This window comes from Castor canadensis, chromosome 2 (assembly GCF_047511655.1).
Source record: "Castor canadensis chromosome 2, mCasCan1.hap1v2, whole genome shotgun sequence".
Classification (NCBI taxonomy): Eukaryota; Metazoa; Chordata; class Mammalia; order Rodentia; family Castoridae; genus Castor; species Castor canadensis.
In genome coordinates this window covers 35886199-35905281 of record NC_133387.1, presented here as the reverse complement: position 1 = coordinate 35905281, position 19083 = coordinate 35886199, and the positions used below count along the sequence as shown (strand labels likewise).

The following is a 19083-nucleotide window of genomic DNA, read 5'->3' as shown; positions in this document are numbered from 1 at the left end:
ATTTGCTCCTTTAAGCTAATGAGGCCCTAAATACTGGAACTGCTAAACTGATGCTTTTTAATTCATTTGTCTAGATTTTGTCATGTTGCCAGAAGTTTAATCCTGGTTGTAGTTTTGGAAACACTATTGGCTTTTCAAAAAGAAAAAGAGATTGTCATATGATCTAAAGATGAAGACACAGTGGAATACAAGTATCCCAAGGTGATAGTATTAGGCAAAATAAAAATGCTGAAGAACATGGAATGGAATCTTGTTGCCAGAACAGGGTTGTTATTCAACAACACTAGTCCCATTTTTAATCAACAATGAAGCTTTTGGTTTTGTTGTTGTTGCCCACACAAATCTGTCCATTAGAAAAAGCCAAGCTCTAAAAGTTAATTTCAGCTTTTCTGGGAATCCTTTATTTTCTATGTGGGAGAGAGGTTTTTGTTTCTTGTGAGTTCTGCTTAGGAAACTAAATATGCACAACTTAGAAGAAAACTCAGTGGACCAAAGTTATGGAAATTTTTTATCTTACCTTTCTTCTGAAATGAGTTTTTCAAACTTGCCTTTATTTCATTTTCTTTCCTGTGTGACTTCAAGCTTTATATAAAGTAATGAAGAAATACTTTCAGAGACTCTATCAGAAATGCTCAGTGATGCTTGTACTTCTCACATGTATGATTATGATCCTGGCTTCTGGGAATGTCCCTCAGTATGACAAGGGATGTTCATTTTTCAACAGAATGTACAGTTTCTTCTAAAGTGACAGCTTTCAAATGTTATGTAAATGCCCAAGAAAGAAAAAGGACAAACTACTAATGTATTCTTGTTGTCTAAACTAAGAGATGCCTTTATTTTCCTGACTTTTCTTAGAAAGTTCAAAGAAAGGATTTTTTTTCCTTTCCTGACGTTTGATCTTTTAAAAGAAAAAAGAAGGAAAAGGGAATTAAATAGCCAAGGAAAGTTTCTTTTATTTGTTTTTTTCATCTTTTTCTTCTTCCTATCTCTCAAGCCTTGCAAGTTCTGCAGATTCCTGGCATTAACCTATTACAGCACTCTAGGTCAGTTGGTCACTGGTTTTTAGACACTTAAACAGGGACTTTCAATGAGAAACTTTCCCTTTCTTTTATAGTGACCCTGAAACATTAGCTGTGGAATCACAGAATACACTTCATTTTGGCAGGTCCTTGCAGTTTTTCTTTTCTATTCTCCTCCCTCCTATAGTAGAAAGCAACTTTGGAGAACATGCCATTCTGGTAGACAGACTATTGTGTACATTGCAAGGTATAGCATCCTTTAATTTGTTCTACTTCACCTATGAATTGTGAGATCAGTAAGAGAAGGCAGTGAGGCTTATAGTCAGAGTACCTTTGGTTTAGGCAATTTGGACACCAAGATTAAAATTGCTCATTAACGTTGGACCTTGTTAAACTCTTCATTCATAAAAAATATACAAGTAATTTTTAAATACATTTTAAGGCTTTGGTTACAGATTTGACAGGCTGCAAGCTTATTCTGAGGAAATGACTAGGCTTTTTCTTGCAACAAGACTTTATAATCTGAAAATAATCCATGACTAAATGCGACTCCCACCACAGACTTGGAGCATCCTTTGCTCTGGGGAATATAAGATAGGGCCTTTTAAAAACATGTGGGTATGGATATGAACAACAACACTGACAATACAGCAGCTATCATTCAGTTTAATAGGCAACAATTAGCAATTTAATAGTTATTTACCTTAAAATTATAAATATTATAGATTCCTTAGTTATATAAAAAATAAAGACATCACTCATTCTTAATATGTCCCAGCGAGGTCCCAATCCAACCTATAATCTTCTAATGAGACACTCAGAATTACACTCATTGTCATAAATCAGAGATCAAAGAAGAAAGAATATGACCAAAATGATAAATTAAATGTGGGTAATTAATCACAGCCATGGCTCAAGGGCTGGGCTAGCCAAGGACTGCTGTAGGTAGTTCTGAAGGAGTGTCCAGAGTCCAAGCCCTGTTTCACCATTTCTACCTCCCCAGGGTGCCTTTCCTTTTCTCCTACTCTCACTGCTGTGCTTTTCTCCTCATTTTTCCTTTACTTCTCTCCATTATATGTGGCACAAAAATTAAGCTTTCTTAAAGCTTAATTTAAAGTAAGACTTTGTGAATTTGGGGATTTTGACTCCAACTGTATATACTTCACTCTCACATTCATACCCACATGGAATCTAGAACCGTGTTTGTACATCTCTCTGACACCTCTCATATGTTTTATGTGAGAATAATTCATGTGTCTGTTTAATTTTCACTCTGGGTTGTAAATACTTGGAAAATGTTCTAGTTAAAGAAACAAGATTTAAATGTAAAATCAGCAAAAATAGAAGCACAGTAACAAAAAGAATAACAGAAATGCTAAATTAAACAGATTTTTCTTACAAATTCTTCTGTCTCCTAAAAAGCACATAATAACTTGCATGAGAGGAATTCAATATACATTGCTTTGTGCTGACTCACAAAATACTTTCTCTTTTACAAGGTATTGTAGTTCTATCAGAATTTGGGTTTTAATCTGTGTCATCTCAGTCAAGTTATTTAATTAATATAGTTTCTTTAGCTATAAAGAGGGTATAATGGTAGTAATCGCTTCATTGTACTTTTGTACATTTGTACAATGAGGTAAGTACATGTCCAGTGCTTAGACTACTGCTTGGCACATAGCAAGTACAATATACTGTGCTGTGGTGTTTGTTATTATTATTTATAGCTCTTTGATGGTAAGGTATATTTCATCTATCTTTATATTAGATTTGGGGTATATACAATAGGAACACACAAATGGGTATGGACAGTTTCACAAAGAAAGTGACAATGTTGGTGGGTCCAAAAGATATGAAGTTTGTAGGTTTTAGAAAGGTTGAGTGCATGGAGTTCCAGGCAGGGGGATTATGAACATGTACAAAGATGGGAATTGGAAAAAGCCAGGGAGATGAAGGGTCAGAGGAGGCCACATGAAAAAGAGGAAAGCCTGGACAAGTTCTGACATGGTCCACTGAGGAATGGGCTGACTCTCCCTAAGTGAGGAAGAGCCTGGTAAGTCCAAAACCCTGATGTTGGAGCCTCAGGGTTTGGATGATGGTGTTTGGAGAGAGGAATGAGAAATGGGAAGATTCCAGAACTCTCCACTTCTGATGTGGTATGAGTGTGGACTAAAGTAAGGACAGTGGAGTTCAGTGCTCAATGCAAGGGAGAAGAAAAAATAACTGGTGAGGATACAAATATAACTTGCTATTTCTGAGACTAAAAATTTGACACTCTTCCTAATCAGGAAAATATTTTTAATGTTATCTCTGAAAAAATGTATACTAAAAAGTTGTAATCAAGCACAGTGACTTACTCCTATAATCCTAGCTACTCAGGAGGTAGAGATTGGGAGGGTTGTAGCTCCAGGCCAGACCAGGCAAAAAATTTGCAAGATCCTCATTTCAACCAATAAAAAGTTGGGCACAGTGGTGCATGCCTATGTTCCAGCTATGTGAGAAGCATAAATAGGAGGATCACGGTCAAGACTGGCTCAGGAATAAACACAAAACCCTATTAGGAAAATAGCTAAGGCAAAAAGGGTTGGGAGTGTGGCCCAGGTGGTAGAGTGCCTACCTAGCAAGTGCAGAGCCAAGTTCAAACCCTAGGTGTCATCAAAAAAAATTATAACATAAAAAGGTTGTTAGGCATTAAATAACAAATAACTTGACTCTTATATGCAATCATTTATATATAAATCTGTAACATGTATATTAATATAAAATTAGTCTTTATTTGTGATAAATCTTTAATAGTTTTGACTGACAACTATTTTGTTCACCTTGCTCTGGCTGTTCTTAAAGGCAAAGCAGTGCTTATTGTTACACATTTCTCTAATGTAATCTGGGGATCTTAATTGTTCACAATGAACATATTTTTATTGCATGCTTTTGATTTATTAGAAAATGTTCAGACATTATCAAAAAGGGGGATCACAACCCTTGCGATATAAGCATTTGGGACAGTTTTGTTATTTTGGTTTTTTTGAGACAGGGCACTCTGTACCCCAGACAGGCCTTGAACTTACTACGTGTCCTCAGCAGGCTTAGACTACCTGCCTTAGCCTCCTAAATGCTGGGGTTATAGGCACAAACCACCACACCTGGCCCTTTTGCCACATATTAGTACAACTATGCACAATATAGTTCTGAGCCAAAATTAAACAGCACTGTATGTTTACAGGTAGAAATTTATTCCTCCCACTTATGTAATTCATTTTAAATTCAGTCACCACAAAAGGCAAATTGCTTTTTTTTTTTCATTCGACGTTCAGTGCTGAAGCATAGTGCCTGTTGCAGTGATGCATGACCAACTCTGAGAACTCCATGTAGGCTCAGCTGTTCCAGTGAGTTGAGTTGAGGAGTCAGCTTCAGGGAAGCGATTAGTCATGTGGTGAACAATGGCGATCTCTTTATTCTGTCCTGAGTCTTAAGAATTGCTCTTTATACCATACATGACGTTAAATAAATATCAAATATTTGCACACCCTAACTTTCTTATAAGTGAATAGTTTCTTAAAAGAGTAATAGAGGATCGTTGTGAGTGAGTTTCAGTGACATATTTTGGTGCACAATGGATCTGACTGTGTCATGGTGTCCAAACCATAGAACTTCTCAGGAACTTAGCTGTTGCATTTATAAATGAGGGGGAAAGGACTTAAGTGATCTCCAAAAATCTTTCAGCTATAGAGATGAGTTTGTGGAAATTCAAACAGTTTAGAAAACAGTACTAAAACACCTACTGGCAACCATGGAAGCAAGAGAGTGACAGATCCTGTTTGTAATGTAGGAATGGAGAGTCTGATTGAATTCTAGCTGAACCAATTTGTTCAGTGAATTTTTCTTTAAAGTTGATGGGTACTTAGGTTTACTTTATGCTATACGATAGACTATACACAAAAGACCTACAGAACTTCTGAATGGCAACAAATCTACCACACTTAAAACTTTTGGTTGTCTAATTCCAACTAATAGCTTTTTTCCTTCAAATTTTTGAATATATATCTATTCTAAATAAAATTAGTATGTGCATATGCATATCATTCACACATTTGGTAGTTTATATAAGCTATAGACTATTATGAATAGAAGTTAGGGAAGCCATTTCTTAGGCAATTATAAAGAGCTATCAAAGTTTTAATGGGTTGTTAGTATTATTAAAAGACTGAAATACTTGTAAGTGCTTGGGTTACATTTTAATACAACTATACACCTCATACACAGAGAGAGAGAAAGAGAGAGAGAGAGAGAGAGAGAGAGAGAGAGAGAGAGAGAGATAGAGAGAGAAGAGTACTTCTTGAGTCAAGACACTAGCTTGTAGAAGCTATTCTTCAAAATGGAAGAAAAGTAACATGTTGAATTATTTGATGATCTTTTATATGTACTTTTTATCTTAACATCAGTTTACTCATTCATTCAGGCAACATTTATTAAGCTCTATTAATTATTATGTACAAAGTTTGTGCTTACAACAGGATACACAGCAAAGTTATGGTCTAATAGGAGAGATGACCATTAAAAGCAGAATACAGATGTGCATATAATCTTAGCACTCACAAAAAGCTAGGAAAATATAGGAATTGTGAGACCATATTTGGGGAAGCCTCATTTGGTTTTGAGGATCGAGAAAGATGCCTTGAGGAAATGAAATTTAGTTTGGAACTGGAACAATACAATTGGCCATGGGAAAAATGTAGAAGATTAGATGTTCAGGCAAGAGAATAAAATACATGAAGAAGCTGAGGAATTGAAAAATGCCAGTGTGGTTGAAGTAAAAAGGGAATGGAGTAGAGAAGAACACTAAATGAGCCAGAAGGAATAGAAGAGGTTACGTCATACAATGTCATGGGATAACTCGAGGATATTGTATTTTGCTCTGAGTGTACTAGGAAATCATGGGTGACTCTCAAGTTCCTCGACTGAGGAAATGAAGGTGCCATATACTGAAATGGGACAGCATAGTGGTGGAAGAGCTTTGAGAAATAAGGTAGTATTACTCCATTTGACAAAATATGGAAATGAAAGAGGCTGGATTCCTATTGAGAGCCATGCCTACCCACCTGGCCTGAACTGAATTACTATAGAATCTTTGCCTTTAATAACTATGTCTGCTTTGATGCTATGAGAACTTTGACCTCTCACCTGCAGTCTTTTAGGATAACAGCATTATTCTATTTGGCCCAAGTTAACATTTCTATTGTGGACTTCCCCTAAATGTATAAGTCTCCTTGACTATATGAAACCCTTCAACTCAGATCCTTCATAGAAAGAGGAAATTAATCTTTCCAGGAACTGAGTGTGTGGCCAGAGTGATGAATCAGGGTGTTCAAGTAAAGAATGTGCTCCTGAGTCTTGACTATCTTTATGTACCCAAAAGCTAAACTGCCCAACCTTTAATCTTTGCTGGCTCTAAATCACTGGAGTGATTTGGGTGGAGAGTGCTGGTGAAGGTATGACACACAAAGGATTTGAGGCATTTTGATGTAGTGATTAGGAGCACAAGTATGGAGACAACCATGCCTGAGTTTGCTCCTACCATGTACTTGCAAAGTCACTGAACTGCCTTTTCCAAGTACAGCAATGCAATTTATTTCATGAGGTTGATATGAAGATGGAAGCAGATGACACATATAATGAGCCTGCCCCAGAGCATAGTCCATGGTAAACCTACCATAAAGGGGAGGTCTGTGTCCCAGCCTCTTAGTGGAGATCACTTTTCTGATTATTAAATATATTGTCTGATACTTGTTTAGGCCTCATAGTTGCTATTTTCTGACCTTCTCAGCAATTCTAAAACTCTTAATGGAAAGGACCATAATATAAAAAGATATGAAAAGAAAAACAGCAAGTGGAAAAATTCTATTGGCAAGTGTTTGAACTTCAGGTACTAGATAAAGCAGATTAATTAATCAATTGACTCAAGTTCTCAGGGTCACTTTTTGTTTTATTCTCTTTAGTTGGTCAGAATTACTCAAAAATTCCCTTTGTCTACTCTCTTTAGCTTCTTTGTACATTGATTTCATTTTCTTTGAAATGTGGAGGTAGATACACATAATATCCATCACATATCTTATGATCCTGTGAGTCATATATTCTTCTCAGTCCACTTCTGTAGAGCAACGTAGGAGCCCTTCAGGAAGGTGATTTTAATGCAAGTTAAGAAATATCAGCATAAGACTTCTGGTTGCCCTCTCCAGAGAGTTCCTGAGATATTTGGCAATAATATTTTCCTTTCTTTTTTTTTTTATTGTTGTGCTGAGTAAGGATATATTGTGGCATTTACAAAAGTTCTTACAATATATCATACTTGAATCTACCTCCTCCACCACTCTTTAAGCCATATGTTGTGCCCTGGAATACAAGGTCTCTAACTGTGACCTTCCTTCAGCTTGGCTGCATTGAGGATATTACCCTTTGCTTGAGCAATACAAACACCATAATCTTGGGCCAACTTGTCTTGTATGGTTCTTTTCAGACCAGATGGGTGCTGAGCAATCTTTCTCACTTTAAGGTAATTTATGAAAACTAAGGTGCTGAAAAATTTATTCTCAATTTCCCCTAGTAAATATTATCAACCAAAGATAAAAAAAGAGGTAAAGAAAAAATTATTCTAAACATTAACATCAAAATCATTTTTTCAATTCACTCATAAGGGAGGAGGAAAAGAAGAAAAGAATGATACAGTGAATAATATTTAAAATACATCACATCTATATAAAATAAGACACAACAAAATGCACTGAAAACTGTTGAACAATTCAGGGTAGGAGGAACAGGGTAAGGAAGAGTAATGGCGGGGAGCAGGGGTTGACTGATTAAAATACAATATATTTACAGGGAAAGTACCAGGCAAAACCTCACTGAACAATGTCCAGACAGTTAAACAATGAAGGACAAGATTGTAAAACAGGTCATGTTAAGAGGAAGATAATAATAATATGTGGAGGATAAAGGATGGTGAATATGGTTAAGGTACTTTCTATATCTGTATGAACATGAATACTGAAACCTGTCGAAGTCACTTTGAGAAGGGGAGTGAAGACTGAAGGAGAATAATGGAGGGGATGAGCCAAACCAGGGTACCGTATATGTATATATGGAAATGTTACAATGAACCCCCCTGTATAACTATCATATACTAATACAAATGTTTAGAAACAAATAAAAATTATAAAACCAAAAAGAAAGAAAAAAGTATTCTAGGCATTAACATCAAAATTATTTTTTCAACTCACTTATTCCCAAAGAAGTTAATTATTATTATTATTTATTACAAGAGATTTCCCAATGAGACAGTGATTTCCTTCTGAGATATTTTAAAGCATTTCACCTCCTATTGCCAGCTCAGTGTCCCTGATCCACTGGGAGGGGTGCTCCTGCCAGGGGGGCTTTAGTGGTTGAACATTCCATTTCTTTACCCAAATAGTATCCTCTGGTTTATAAGGGTGTGTGGGAGTGGTCAGGCTAACGGGGAGTCTCTCTCTTATCCAGTCATTGATTTTTGAGAGAGTCAACCCAAGGGCCTTCATCTGCTGTCTCAGGGTGAGGTCACCTATTTCTTTAAGGTCCCCTCTCAGGCCCTTGACTAAAGGGGGTGGGTGCCCAAAAAGAATTTCAAAAGGGGAGACCTGTCTTCTTGGTGAGGCTAGACCTAATCCTGAGCAAAGCTATGGACAGTAACCGATCCCACTGCAGATGGGTTTTCTGGCATAGTTTTTCCAATGCAATTTTAGAATCTGTTCATACATTCTACTTTCCTTGAACTCTGGGAGCGGTAGGCCACGTGTAGCCAAGTTATTCCTAAGCCCTTAGCCTCTAACTGTACCACCTCAGCCACAAAGGCCAGCCTACAGTCTGATCCAATAGACACAGGTATTCCAAACCAAGGGATTATTTCCTTTAACAGGCACCTGGTCACTTCTCAGGCTTTCTCAGTCCAAGTAGGGAAGGCTTTCATACATCCTGAGATGGTGTAGACAAACACCAGCAAATATTTACATCCTCTGGCCTGTGGCATCTCAGTAAAGTCCACAATCAGGTTTTCAAAAGGAGTTCCTTCAACACTTTGTACCTAGGGTGGTGCTCTTGGCCCTTGTCAGGGATTGTTTTTGGCACACAGACTGTACCTCTTACATATGCTGGAGAGCTTGGGAACATAAATTGCTAGGCCAAGGTGGTCTTGAGAGCTGTCCATTCTGAGTGAGTTCCTTCATGGAACTGCTTGACAAATATGGGAGCCAGTGAGTCTGGAATTGTAACACGACCATTGCAAATTTTCACCATCTGTCTGGCAGGAAATTTCCTTCTTCATTCACAAACCAAGCCTGTTCTTGTGAAGTATGCTGTGGGTCCCATTCAGATAAGGGGCACAGGAACAAGGCAGCTGTCAATGAGGCTGAGGTTGGTCCTCCTGTGAGGGCTGCTTGCTTGGCTTCCCTATCAGCTTTTTGGTTTAAAAAAACAGCTGTTTTCTCCCCCTTCTGGTGCCCTCAGCAGTGCATAAATGCTACTCACTTAGGGGTCCATACAGCTTCTAGCAATTCCCAAAATTTCTTGTCCATACTTTAAAACAGAGTAGGGAACTGGGACTGTGAGTTCTTGTCCCAAAGTAAGTTTGTCTGCTTCAGCCACCAAGACAGCAATGGCCGCCAGGGTGCGCAGGCAAGGCAGCCAGCCTCAGAGAACTGCATCAAGTTGCTTTGATAAATATGCCACTTGACTCCCACAGCTGTCTCCAGTCTCTCATGTACATGTAGGAAAAAGGGCTTTATCACATCTGGCAGGTCCACTGCAGGGGCATTTGTGAGTGTCCTCTTAATTTCTTTAAGGACTTTTTTTGCTCCTCTCCCCATACCATAGGATTCTGTTTTCCTCCCTTTGTGGCTTCATAAAGGGCTTTTGCCAAGAAGGAGTAATTGGGGGACCAGATCCAGCGGAAACCTGCAGCCCCTAGAAATTCTCTAATCTGTTGATGGGTCTTGGGGGCTGGAATGGAACAGACGGCCTGTTTCCTCTCAGGGCCCAGTCTATGTTGTCCTTGTGACAGGTAAAACCTGAGGTATTTGACAATATCCTGGCAAATCTGGGCTTTCATTCGGGAAGACATACATCCTGTCTTCCACAAAAGAGAGAAGAGGCGAGTTCCTTCCATACAATCCTCCTGAGTTGGTCATCTATATACTGGAAGATTGTGCAACCATGCTGATTGGCCAAGAAAGCCTTTAGGTGGGATGCCAAGGCAGTCCCAAAGATAATGGAAGAGTTTTTGAAACCTTGTGGCAACCAAGTCCAAGTCAATTGTCCCTTCTCTCCGGTACTAGGACTTTCCCATTGGAAGGCAAAGATGGGCTGGCTCTGTGAGGTCAGGCAGATGCAGAAAAATGTGTCCTTAAGGTCCAGGCAGACAAAAAACTTTGCTCAGCTGAGATAAGGCCCAAAAGCATGTATGGGTTTTGGACCACAGGGTGTAAAGTAACAGTAGTTGAGATGACTGCATGGAGGTAGTCTGTCAAGATGTTTTTGAATCTCAATTTGGACCTTTCAAGGAATGTAGTATTGCCTCTGGCTAACAGAAATGGCTCCCGGCTTCAATTTTACCACCACTGGAAGTATGTTCCAAGCCATGCGGTAGGGGTGCAAGGGAGGTTGTCCTTGACCCATACTCCTGGAATCTTAAAGGGAAGCTCAGGCATCTCAGGAATTTCTTTCTTAGAGGTATAGTGTCATCATTCCTCCTCCTGTGCAACTATGAGAGTTAGAATCTTGGCTTCAGTTCCTCAGCTTTAAGGCTGCTGTGCCATCAGAATTAAAAGTTATCTGTGCCCTTAGTTTGCATAACAAATCTCTGACTATCAAGGCCACAGGGCAATCAGGAAGGTGGAGGAACTCGTGCTTTACTTCATGCTTTCCAAGATTGTATTTAGAGTCAGAAGAAGCTGTCTAGGTGGGCTTATGAGCTTGGATGATGGACTGAATTAGATCAATCAGAGCCTGAGACTTTTCTGTGAGGGAGGGGGTACAGTGGCACAAAAGGAAGCAGAGTTCTCGGGGTCCCTGGTTAATATGGGTTTCTCTGGCTTTTTACATTTTTCCCTGCACTTGGAAGCTGCTGCCACCCTGGCTACCATGAACCTACATGCTTCCTCTAGGTGGGGCTTTAGCCACATGGGCCAACTGAGGTCTGCATCCTGCTATCAGTCAATATAAGGAAACTGATCTGGGTGTCCAGGATCCCCTACAACCACCTTAGAAACTCTATTGACTATGACCTTATCTAATGACCCTTCTGAGGGCCATCCTACACCAAAAGCAGAGCGGTTATTTAACAGAAGGTCCTAAGTTTGCCAGGAGTCAACTTGATTCTGTAATTCCATTAAATTCCTTTTTAAAGTTCTTAAGCATGCACTCTAAGGGGGTATTTTTACTATGTCCTCCTCCCATTCTTCCCATTCCCAGATGCCAAGACAGACAGAAATGGAAGGGTTGAGGGTTTTGGAGAGGAGATAAGGGGTCCTCTTCTCTGACACACAGGGGAAAACAAATAACACCACTCACTTCATCTGTCTCCAGCTGTTCCCCTCATGGGGTCTTAGATGTCTCTTAGCCGTAGTGAGTCTTTGTAAACCCCAGATCAGAGGTCTTGTTAGGGCTCACCCTGAATCATGTGAGTTCATCATGGACCCATGGATTAAAACTCTGGATTCACTTCATAGCAGGCTCACACTTTCACACACTCTCACACATAACAATATTTCCATCCCATTCCCTGAACCCGAAAGACACGGTTTCAACACAAAAGGTGTCTCTGCTGGGAGTTGATCAGGAGTCTGCCTCCTGAAGCAGGCCTGAATTTGAACCTGGGTTCTTACCAGTCTGAGAAGTGGGGCTCCCAAGTTGGTTCCCAAGCCTTTCTGGGTTCCTTTGTGAGACTGAAGCTCACCTCCTTGTTTGGGAGAGAGGCTCTCTCACCTTGGATCCACAGTCTGGTGGTGCCTAGCAGGGACAGCCATGCCAGTGGGCCAAGGAAGGTGAACCAGTGACAAGGAGGTGAAAACACCGCCCTCCGAATCCAATACCAGCCCCCAGAAATGTAAGATGGGCTCAGACAGAGAGACTGGGGACCAAAGCTTTCAGGAAGCAAGTTTATTAAGCAGACCAGCAGAGACTCAGCAGACTCAAATCCAAAGGCTGAGCCCGGAGAACAAAGGGGGCTTTCCTTATATACCATTTAGAGCAGGTTACAGAAATGCGGGGTACAGCTTGTACCATACATGGTCAGATGTTATTTCATTGGCTATTTTAACCTGTAGGGTGAGGTGAGCCTTCTCTGGTTTCACCCCAGGTGCTACTTGATATTTCTCAAATCTGATTTTTTTTTTTTTGTTTCACTGTTGCACTCATTATCTCTCTCATTGTCTCTCATTATCTCCCTTCCCCCTCTTTGCCTTCCTGCCACAATCCTAGGCTCATCAAAGCAATCCAAAGAAAATGCATTAACAAAATAGGAATTTACTCTGACATGTTAATTATAACTCATAAGCTTACTGTGTTTTTTAATTGTCCATTTAATATTAGCTTATAGTGAGGAATATTTCTAGGAATAAAAAAAAAATTTCCCACAACTTACAACGATCTCAATTTCTTTGTTCTTAAGGACATTGGGATTAGAAAAACGTTCACAGGGGGACGTCACATGTGGTTTTTTTTTTTTAAACTGACAAAGCAAACAATAAAATATTGAAATTTAAGAGAACTGGATGGTAAGTTCCTGAGTGTTTGTTAAATTGTTTTAATTTTTTTTTTTGCTTAAAATATTTCAAAATAAAATAAGGAAAAAAGGTTTTTAGGTTATTCATGCTTCTTTTCTTTGTTGTTACAGAAAGTATTTATCTTTTCTGGAACATTTAGAAAAAACTTGGATCCATATGAACAATGGAGTGATCAAGAAATATGGAACGTTGCAGATGAGGTAAGGATGATGAGGTGAAATAATTTACACTCAAGAGCAGTTGTCATAGCTTAGAGAATTTCTCTTACTTTTGAGTGTGTGTGAGCACACATAACTTTTAAGTGGAGAACACTAATCTACCAGAACCATCCTGTATTAGACCCACTCTCTTCCTTGGACACAGGCCCTATCTTAGTCCATTAAGACTACTATAACAAAATACCAAAGACTGGGTGGCTTATAAGCAACAGAAATGTATTTCTTATAGTTTGGGAGGCTGGGAAATGTAAGATCAAGGTGCCAGCTGATACTATTTGATGTCTGGTAAGGGCCTGCTTCCCACCATTCAAAGATGATGCCTTCTCTCTGGATCTTCCTGTGATTTAAGTGGTGCATGAACTCTCTGGGGTCTCTTTTATAACACTAATCCCATTCATGACAGCTCAGTCATCATGACCTAATTATCTTCCAAACCTCTTAACTTCTAATACCATTACCTTGGGGGTTAGGATTTCAACATGCAGGTCTTCAAAGGACACAATCATTTAGACCTAGCACTATATCCCTAGCCCCCCAAATCCATGTCCTTCTCACATGCAAAATAACGTATTCCATCTCAATAGTCCCAAAAGTCTTAACTCATTCCAGCATCATTTAAAAAATCTGAAGCCTAAAGTCTCACCTAAATCAGATACATGAGACTTTGGGCTGTAGATTTTGTAAATTCCTCTATTACCGACATTTGTGCTCTTTGTAGCCCAATTACTGTTTATCCCAAATGTTCTTCGTCTTTTCTGTCTCCCTCCAGAGTAGACCTTGCCAGGAGCTTTGAAATGTCTGTGAGCGCTAAACACTTACCCATTGATTGCCCAACCTTAACATGCCCCTAATAAAATGCACTTAAGTTAACCGTTGTCATTATCAAAGTTTCCTTATTACCTAATAAACGCAGACATTTTAAAGAAAACATTAACTAAATTGCAAGTGACACATTTTAAGATCTTTGATGTGATTTCACAGAGTGAACTATAGGAACACAGTGTGATGGGAAAGAACTTGGGTAGGAAGACATTAGACTTTATAAAGTCTGCAAGTATTGCCCAGCTACAATAAAATTTGTAGAAAAGGAAGATCATAAAATAATCTAAAATTTTAAAATATGTGGTTAAAACTTTAAATGCCAATATAATACAAATGTTTACATGCCTAGATTTTTATTGGTCGGTATTTTTCAATTGATCTCCTTTTCAACAATTTAAGCAAAGATGATGATGCCGTCCTAACTTTAATGTGTGTGCTTTGAGTAGGAGTGGTAAGTTTTTGTTGAAAAGGCCCAAAAGTAGCACAAGCAGTAGCTAACCAATAGCCTAGAGTAGAAAAAGGGATTTGGGATAAAAGGCATAAGGCTTAGGCTTTAAATTGATCACAAAATTTATGCAAGCAGGAATATTTTGGGGTGTGTGAAACTCTACATCTGATAGACACTGGGTCAAAAAGTGTAAATCCAGGTTGGCTCCTAACAGTACAGCTCCTTCCTCTTTGCAGCTCTGGTGATCTTTCTAAGCCCTCCTTTAGTGGCCTGTGAGGGCTTTTGTGATGTTGGTCTTTGTCTACTTCTCTAACCTCATTCCTGGTTTTCCTGTGCTTCCCATCATCAGCAATGCTGAATTTCTGTAAAGCACCTAGTGCTCTCTGTTCTCCAGGGACTTTTTCACATGCTGGAGACTTTCCTAGCCTGTCACTGGCCATTCCTACTGAGCATTCAGGACTGTCCTTATACATTACTTCCAGAAACTTACCTAGATACTCCAGCTAGAGAAAGGAACCTTTCCTAGGTAAATACTATATCTTCACCCCTTTACAGTATGGATGGAGATTTACTTCATAACTGGTCCATGCTCCTGACAGGACTGTAAATTCCTTCAGGTTAGGGGTCATGTCCTGTTCACTGTGGTATTTCTAGTGCCTTGAATAGCGTTGAACACATGGAGAGTTAAATACTGATTGAATGAATAAATAAAGGATTCTCTTGATATGTGGCATGTCATGAAAACAGCCTGTGAATGATACTCGGCCAGTATTACCATCTCAATTTTAGTAACGAGGACACTGAGGTTTGAGAAAAAAAGGTTTTACTGGGATTGCTGGTGGATGTGGAGCAGAACTGCAGCTCTGACTTCTGATTCCTAGGCTGTTTCACCACAGCAAGTTGTCTCAGTGATATTCGTAATCTAAGTACCATTGACTATTGGTTTTAGAATGAAGGCCTTTTGGTAATTGTTTGCTTTTACATTGATAGCTAGGTAAGTTATTTCAGAAGCAGGATGAACAGCAGAAGTATTTGCCTTGTAAGTTGAAGTTTTTTCCTGGGAAGCCTGCGTAGAAGAAGTAAAAGGAGTATCAAAAGGAGTCGAGAGTATATATTTTTATAATTGCCCACTAATGGACTGTTCAGTTAAAGCACAATTCACTTTTCTGATGTATTCTGTCCTTATCACAAGAGCAAACTCTTGCTCTATAACAACATTCCAGAGTAAAACAATAGTAAAAGCTAAAATTTTGAATAAAATACCTGGTCCTTTACAGACTGTTCAACGTTTTTTAGTTTGGTATGTTACAAAATAGAGTTTCTTCTTTCTTAATGAGAAGTATATGAGGTTTATTAGCTCAGCAGCATAAAGTTGGGAATTTTTTTTATTATAAAGTTCCTTATATTCACAAACTGTTGTTGCTTTTACTTATTTATTTACTCTTAATGCTGGATTGGGAATGAAAATAATTAGAAAAGTTTAGATTCCAGTAATTTTTTTGTTGGTGCTGGGATTTGAACTCCAGGCTTCACACTTGTGAGGCAGGAGCTCTATCACTTAAGCCCCACCTCTAGCCCAGTGCCAGTAATTTTAAATTTATCTTAGTTTAATCAGAGATAAAAATTTGTATTTGCTTTTAATCTACTGAAAAATGGTTTTTGATGATAACACCATTTATAAGATTGTATTGGAAATAGATATATGTATGTGTGTTTGTTACTTATGATTCTGTTGTTAAGCATCATTAAATTAATAATGCCTATGGCAATTTCCATTTCAGTCTTTTGTTTTTCTTTGCCCATTGTGCCTATCTCTTGAGCAATAAATTTCCCACTTATTTTTTCTCCCCATCTGGACCATAAGTTCATTTAAGGATAAACCTAGTGTTATTCATCTTTGAACGCCTAAGTCTGTCATAGTACCTAGAATTTAATAAACTCTACATGATCAACAGGCAAATTTAAGCTATTCTTATCAGCACATACAGGTTGGTAATTAAAAAAAAAAAAACAATGGTGTATCTTTTCCAAAACAATTGCTTGTCTATCTTATTTCCAATTTTGTCCCCAAAGCCTATTATAACACCTAGCAGGAAATGAGTACTCTAAAAGTTTGTTAAAGTTCTACTAACTTATGCTGACCTTTCTGTAGTGAAGGTGGTTCTAGAAGAGTTTTACGTGAGAAATGTTGCACAATATCCCCTAGATTGATTAGTCTCACTATCATTCCCTTTTAAAATTCCATTCTTTAAATATTGACAATGATATATATATATATATTTAAATATCTTATTATTTACTTACAGTAAAGAGTTTCATATGGAGGGAAAAACACACATTGCTCAGTCTTTACCATGGGAAAGTGCAAAGTGTAACTCAGTAGTTTTTGTAGTATGGCCTTAGGAAATTAGTGTGTGATTGGTGTGAATCTAGAATAATACTCCATTCTTATCCAAATCTTAACCCTGTTACTATGGCTATGATTTAACTTAATAGTTATGTGAAACTCCCTGCCATCTTACTTCCCAAGGTTACTTGTGAAGAGTAAACTTTGCAAGCCTGATTGTCACACTAAGGTTGTGGTTCAGGAAATAAGCCCATGTCCTTGGCCATGTCCTGTTCCTCTCAGGCTCCAACAATACCTCTTTCCACAGATTATCTCAGTTAATCCTTACAGCAACTCTGAGATTAATGCTATTATTTCTCCCCTCCTTTTTTTTTTTTTTTTGGTGGACTGGGCTTTCAACTTACAGCTTCACACTTGCAAAGCAGGTGCTCTACCACATGAGCCACGCCTCCAGTCCATTTTTGTCTGGTTATTTTGGAAATGGAGTCTCATGAACTATTTGCTGGGGCTGGCCTCAAACCACAATGCTCCTGATCTCAGCCCCCAAGTAGCTAGGATTACAGGCATGCCCCACTGGTGCCTGGCAATTTTCTTCCATTTTTTTACATGTGAGGTGATGAGACTTAAGTAACACTCCTAATTTCATCAGTAAATGAGTGGAGAAATGCAGATTCAAGGCCAGTTTTGTTTGAGCTCCTGTCTTTAACCCGTGCTTTGCTTTCCTTTTCTAACTTCACCTTCTTCTTCCTCCTCCTCTTGCTCTTCCTCCTCCTCCTCCCTCCTTCTTCCTTCTTTTCTCCTCTCTCCCTCCCCAACTCTTTCTGCCCACCCCTTTGGCAATATTGGGGATTGAACTCAGGGCTTACAAGGCAAGTGATCATCACTTGAGTCACGTTCCCAGTCCTTTTGCTTTTATTTTGTTTGTCTGAGAAGGTCTCATGCTTTTGCCCAGGCTGATCTTGGTCTGTAAGTCTGTGATCCTCTTGTCTCTACCCCACACATAGCTGGGGATACAGGCATCATGCCCGATCTCTTTAACCAGAACTTTTCTTGATGATTAATTTAATTAAAGAAAACAACCCTTAAACACTGCTGATAAATCTGAAATAAAGTTCTTATCTAATAGTGTTTGGTGACTTCTAGTTTTATAATTTGATTTTGGGGAGATTTCATAGAGTCCAAAAGATTCACAAGCAAAGTGATATGTCTTACATCACACTATGTAATGGCAGAGCTAAAACCAGCACTCATTCATTCATCCTTAAGTTGTGATTCATCATACCTCTGTTCTGTTTGGCTACCGGCATTCAAGAAGTTGAATATATTTTTGCTGAGTAAATGAACGAATGAATGTGCTGAGGCTGACAAATGTGCTCAGCTGAAAAGTACATTTTTATCTTCAAGAAGTTGATAGTCTAACGAGGGAAACCTGTATAAATCCTACCATGACTAAGTGCCTGATTACACTAATGATCAAGAGATTTAGAAAGATACTCCAGGCTGAGCAGTAGTACAAACCTGGCTGAGAATGTCAAGGTGAATATGTCAGGGAAATGTAAGTTGTTGTTTGTGTTACTGGGTAAATTAGTGGTGGGTGGTCAAATGCCTTAGATGCCATGTGAGAGCATTTATATTTTATTTTTTACCAGAATGAGAACTGGTAAAACAGAAATTATACTCAAGCCTTCATTTTAGTGAGATCTCTGGAGTGTTTGCATGGTGGGTTGACATTCTGACTGATTGATACTTGGAATATGATGCTTAAGAGGTACTGATCACTTAATCTGAGGTCACTGTGATAGAATTGGCAAAGAGGAGTTCAGAAGGCCATGGCTGGAGATAGGTTTTTTTAAAATCATTAGTTTATAGATAATAATTGATATCCTGAAAATGAGTGAACTCTCAGACAGGAGTTGAGAAAGTTGGGGTGAAGATTAATATTCAAAGGACAGGAAGAGGGAGAGTTTCCCACATGCAGTAATAAGAAGAAATGACCATAGAGTGTTCAATTTCTCATAAGCCAAGGAATAAATGTTTTAAGAAGGAAAAATGTTCTGTGGTCCAAGACAACAAATACACACTAAGTTTTTGAGATTTCTGGATGCCAAAGTGGGTAGATATTGAAGGATAGCTGAAAGAGAACCTGGAAGTGAGGGATTTTGTTTTTGTTTTAAAAAGAGAGAAACCACAGCAAAGTCACAGGCTGATAAAATAAAAAGCTAGAAGTTGAAGACAGAAAGAACACAGGTCCACTAACTCTTTTCCTAATGCCTTCTATCCATCCTCAGCTACTCGTATCTCAAAGTGGTTTTATGCTTGAGTCTTTTGGGGATACATCAGAGTATAATGCCCCTTGTCTAATGTGCTTACGTATTCTCTCATTTCAGAAAATCTTTCCAAACTTTAATGAATTCTCACCAAA

General features: G+C 38.6%; 1 protein-coding gene across 1 annotated transcript in view; it reads left to right on the top strand.

Annotated features, from left to right (window-relative positions):
* Cftr (CF transmembrane conductance regulator) overlaps nucleotides 1–19083 on the top strand; it is a 164279-nt gene that overhangs the window by 140361 nt on the left and 4835 nt on the right. The window contains exon 24 of the mRNA XM_074064486.1: nucleotides 12937–13026. Coding sequence (XP_073920587.1) covers nucleotides 12937–13026 — 90 coding nt within the window. The remainder of the gene's footprint in view (nucleotides 1–12936; nucleotides 13027–19083) is intronic.